Source organism: Arachis ipaensis, chromosome B9 (genome assembly GCF_059453495.1).
Source record: "Arachis ipaensis isolate K30076 ecotype BB chromosome B9, ASM5945349v1, whole genome shotgun sequence".
Classification (NCBI taxonomy): Eukaryota; Viridiplantae; Streptophyta; class Magnoliopsida; order Fabales; family Fabaceae; genus Arachis; species Arachis ipaensis.
Window position 1 is genome coordinate 4820868 of NC_142444.1, and position 5442 is coordinate 4826309.

The following is a 5442-nucleotide window of genomic DNA, read 5'->3' on the forward strand; positions in this document are numbered from 1 at the left end:
ATTTAGGGTGTGTTTGGCATCTACTTTGGAGAGGATAAAAGTGTGTTTAAGTTTTTTTAACGTTGTTCTCTGATGTTTGATAATTTTTTTCCTCTAAACGCAGAGGTGATTTTGCATGCTAAAAGCACGTTCTCTTGGAGTTTCTGCGTTTTCTTAACGTGCTTTTCGGTTTGTTGCTTGTCATTGTTGGCTTTAATAGTTTTTTTCATAATTTTTTATTATTTTAATACTTTGTTTCATATTTTATTTTTATTTTTATTGTAATTTTGTTATAATATGAATGATTAATTTTATTAAAAAAGATAAAAAAAATAAAAAATTAATCATACATAATAATAGAGTTATAAGTAATAAAATTTTATCGTCCAATATAATTCTAAATAAAAGAATATATAATATTAAAATAATTATAAAATACTTTTTTATTTGATATTGTAAAATTTATCATTGTAATTCTTACCCAAAGTTTATTATTCTAATTTTTTATAATATATATTATTGTTCTTATTAAAAATGATAAATTAAATAAAAAATTAATTATAAATAATAATAAAAATATAACTAATAAAAAGTTAGAATTTAAAATAATAACAAAAATAAAATTATTAATAATACTTAAAAATAATATTAAAATTTATTATTTTATATATATTTTTTTTAATTTAATAAATAAACATTAATTTTTATTATAAAAACAGTACTTGAAAATTGTCTATTTTTATATGTTATTTTAAATTTAATAAATAAATATTAATTTTTATTATAATAATAAAAATTATAATATACTAAAATATAATATTATACAAAATATTATATAAAAAATATATTAAAAAAAGTATAAAAAAATTAAATATATTTAAAAAAATATTATAATTTAATATTATATTTTTTTAATAATTAATTAATTATCTATTTAAAAGTAATTTTAATTAATATTATCTAAATAATATTCATTTTATTAAAATCAATTTTATTATAAAATTGACAAATATAAATTATATTGGTATAAATTTATTTTTATTCAAAATCAATTGTATAAAATTATTTTCATTCAAATTTTAGTTTGACAAAGGTAAATCCAAACAGATACACTTAAATATCTACAAATAAAAAATCAAAAACATATTTATTTATTTTTTAACATTTAAAAAAAATTCAATCTACACAATAGAAATTAGAGTAGAGATCAAATCCTAGTTTACCCTTTCCATTGCCATCGCCATCGCCAGGGCTGTGCATGAAAAGGTTTTCAATCCCAAACAAATCCAGCTCAATCGGTTCATTGATTCCTTCATTTACATTTTCAGTAGTGTCGTCAAAATTGACAATGCCGAAAGCGAAGCAAAGAAAAGTAGAAGAGGAGGAATCAACAAGAACAGGAACCCCCAAAATAGACCTAATCAGTAGCTTACCGGATTCCCTGCTTTGCCACATTCTCTCGTTCCTCCCAACAAGATGTGGCATGGCCACCAGCGTCCTCGCTCGCCGGTGGCGCCACCTCTGGAAGGATCTTCTAGCGTTGGACTTAGACAATAGTAAACATAGTCCTTATTATCTGCCTGGAGGGACACATCGATTCATTGCTTTCGTCAATGCAGTTTTCGCTCAACGCAAGTCTCTCCGTGTCGAGAAGCTTCGCCTCGCTTGTGATATACCTAGAGGCGAAAAGAAAACCATCAAAACATGGATTCGTACTGTTGTTGGACCCCACCTCCAAGAGCTGTATCTCGATTTATCTTTTGCTTGCAATGAGTTTGGAGATCGACATATCAAATTGCCTGAAGAGGTATTAACCAGTGCATCACTCGAGTCTCTTGTTTTGAAAGGCCACGTGTTTTTGACTGTTTATGATGGATTTGTTGATTTGCCATCCCTCAAGAACCTAGAGTTGGATCTCAATTATGTGGACCCAGACTTTGTTTTACTTGGTTGTCCGGTTCTTGAAAATCTCAAGCTCACTTTACACGAATCGTTCCCACTTAATGCGAGCCAACCTCCTGAAATCTACATGCCTGATTCCTTGAAGCGTTTAACCTTAATACAGGATGATGACATCGAAGAAGATATTAATGATATTGAGGATCTTGTGATAGACACCCCGTTACTCGAATACCTAAGTATCACATTATGGGCAAGATGCCTGCAGGTTTCAATTAGCGATTATCCCAACATGGTGGAAGCTCATCTTGATATTGATCAAGACCAAGAGCAGGTTGGTTGGGTGCTTGAGCTTCTCAAGGCACTCCGCCAAACAAAACTGTTGGACTTGAAACTTTCCACTATGGAGGTAATATTCTTATCGTAATTCCATTGTCCATTGAACGGATTACTCAATGTACTTCCTCCGGTTTTCGGTGAATTTTAGTTGTAGTTATGTGCTGTGTTTATTATCTTCTTATCTTCTACACACAGTGCTTGCTTGGTGCTCCTGCTTTTGAGTTGCCAGAATTTTCCCGTTTACATAATCTAGAGCTTCAAATTCCTTATTTCGACTCGGGATTTCTGATAAAATTGCTTCATAACTGCCATATGCTTCAAGTTGTCACTCTTCATAATCAGGAGGTATGATCACTTTTCTAGTTTAGCTATGTTGCTATTTCTATTCATTACTTGCTTGCATATTTTGAAAAGTTTTGTTTACTGTTGCCAGAAAGTTTCCACAGTGGAACCTGAGGAACCTAGTTGTTGGACACTGCCAATGAAGGATCCTAATTGTCTCATATCACATCTCAAGATTTTTGAATTTAAAGGATATAAAGACTCTGCAGATGAACATGCATTTGTTGCATATCTTTTAGAGAGAGGACCTATTTTGAAGACAATGAAAATCCATGCTGATCCTAGTCTTGGCGTAACATATAAACAGCGCATCCACCAGGAATTATCTATGGTACCAAGGAGCTCCAAAACATGCCAATTAATAGTTACCTGAGTAGCCAACAGTTACTTATGGTACAATCTCTCACCGTCTCTATTCTCTCTTCTTGATTTGCCTTACAATTTGTATTAAATGAAAGACTGCATCTTTGGTCCAATTCATGCGTCAATGTCACTTGTTTTCTTCAAATATTTGTTGAAGCTTTTGATTACTTTTTACATGGATTAATTTGTCTGATTGGATTATTTGAATGACTCTTCAAATCATTGCTGGGGTTTGGTTTGGTAGTTCTAGAATTTGCTTGTACCTTCTCCCTCAATGTCAATAGAACATCTTTGACTTCTTTGATGTTTGTTTTGCAAAACATACAGAAGTTTTGCCCTTTAGAATATGCATAATTTTCACAATACAATGTTTTTTACTCTTTTGGTGGTTGTTTCACAAGACAAACAGGCCGTTTTTTACGAATATATTAGCAATGCAGTAAAATGGTTTATTGTTTATTAATTGTGAGTGTTTTAGCCCCTAAGTTATGTTCCACTGCATAATATTTTTGCCCTTTGATAGATACTCTGCTGTTTAATTATTTTATTTATTTATAGCATGTAGAGCTCTATATATTGTTTGGATGTAAATAGTTATTCAAACTCTAAATGTCATGGTTTGTAATAAATGGTTTCTCTAATTGTGAATTGAATTTAGGTAATTTTTTGCGGAAGTATTTTATAGCACAATATTGCAGCCTATATTATTATGCATTTGCCCGTTTTCTTTTTAGTCTTCCCTAATTATTATATATATAGCCCATGTTGCAGTCTTTTTAGCTTTAATAGAAATTTATCTCGATGCCTGGTTTGCTATACAACAAGTCTATGGTCAAAAGATTGTTGTTTAATGTTTAGTTAATCATATGCTTTTAATCTCAATAGAAATGACATTCAAGAGGCATGAATGATTGTTTAATCTAACTATTTCGTGCTGAGAATATTGAAGATCCGGTACACAAGCTTCCTTCCTCTTGTGGTTCGGGAAGGGTAAATGCATCAACCTTGCCACTGCAATCCTCAAATCACTTTATGTATTTAACACTTTTGAGTAGATGACAGCTTCCTTGCCTTGTAGTAATGTATAACTAACTCTTGCTATAACGGACAATTTGAAATAGATGTAATGGGATTAGAGGAATTCCACCATATATTTTGCTGGACTTGATAGTTGATAAATAAGAATGATATGATTTTGAGTGTTACAAATGTTAGAATATAATTAGGATCAATTATAATTATTTACTATATCTGAATATTTATTATAGAATATTACGTCTTTATTATTACGATTTTCTTAGCCCCTATAAATACCATTTTATATTGTATCATTCCAGATAACTTGAATACACAATTTGATTACACTCAATAATATACACAATTTTTTTTTTCTCAAGCTTAGTCTCTTGTTTCTAACATGGTATCAGAGCCATGGTATCCTCCTTGAGGAGGATAGGTTGTTTTTTCTTCGGTTAAAATTACCGAATTTTTCATACTTTTTTTTTTCGTGCCATTTTTTCCCTTTCTTTTTTGTCGCTTCTTTGATGCTTTTTCACCTTATCGACTAGCCTATTCTCTCCTTCTTGTGTCTTTTCGAGTCGAATGATCAAACACCAATATCATTCGTTGTTTTCCTATTCTCATGAAGAAATCATATCGTTTTTGCTCTCTTTCGGCAGTTCCGTCTGCTTTCCTCGTGGCAGTTTCGCCTGCATTCTCTTGTGGAAGTTCCGTCTGTGTTTCCTTGTGACAGTTCTGTCTGTGTTTTTTTCCGGCAGTTCCGTATGCGCTTCCTTCAGACAAGTGGCAGTTCCGTCTGCGCTCCCTTCAGACTAGCGGCAGTTCCGTCTGCGCTCCTTTCAGACTAGCGGCAGTTCCGTCTGCCCGTTTTATCAATTTATGCAGTTTTTTTCTCTTTATTTCGTTGTTTTAAATAAGTTTCAAACGAGGGGAGATGTTAGAATATAATTAGGATCAATTAGAATTATTTACTATATCTGAATATTTATTATAATGTTAGAATATAATTAGGATCAATTAGAATTATTTACTATATCTGAATATTTATTATAGAATATTACGTCTTTATTATTACGATTCTCTTAGCCCCTATAAATATCCTTCTATATTGTATCACTCCAAATAACTTGAATACACAACTTGATTACACTTAATAATACACAAATCCTTTCTTCAGTTTAATTTCTTGTTTCTAACAACAAACTCTCTTTTCCAGTTTCCTTATTAATGCATAATTTTCAAAACTATGATTTCTATTAACTTTGTGAACGTTGACAAAAATATCCTTCAAACAAGGAAACTAACGATATCTATTATATATTTTAATATATAATAAATAACTAGTGCTAAATTCTTTGCTTGACAAGTGGATGCCTTCAGCATCTGAAAATGACATAATTACACGACATATGAAAGCAAAAATAGTGAACAAGAGAAGGTATAATAGTCAAAATATTTGCAGAAAAATATTATTAATACACCATTGTTTATAATATGAAT

The 5442-nt window shown here is 30.8% G+C and overlaps 1 protein-coding gene across 3 annotated transcripts; it reads left to right on the forward strand.

Moving 5' to 3' along the window:
* Positions 1 to 1185: 1185 nt before the first annotated feature.
* Positions 1186 to 4128, forward strand: LOC107619673 (F-box/FBD/LRR-repeat protein At4g26340-like). 3 transcript variants are annotated; one of them, XM_016321968.3, is made up of 4 exons: positions 1186 to 2287; positions 2413 to 2562; positions 2651 to 2952; positions 3808 to 4128. In XM_016321968.3, exons 1-3 carry the CDS (start codon positions 1238 to 1240, stop codon positions 2930 to 2932), a joined length of 1482 nt encoding a protein of 493 aa, XP_016177454.1. In that variant the 5' UTR covers positions 1186 to 1237; the 3' UTR covers positions 2933 to 2952; positions 3808 to 4128. The 3 variants fall into 3 exon arrangements, with proteins under 3 accessions (XP_016177454.1, XP_016177455.1, XP_016177453.1); XM_016321969.3 differs by having other exon boundaries at positions 3872 to 4128; XM_016321967.3 differs by having other exon boundaries at positions 2651 to 4128.
* The last annotated feature ends 1314 nt before the right edge of the window (positions 4129 to 5442 follow it).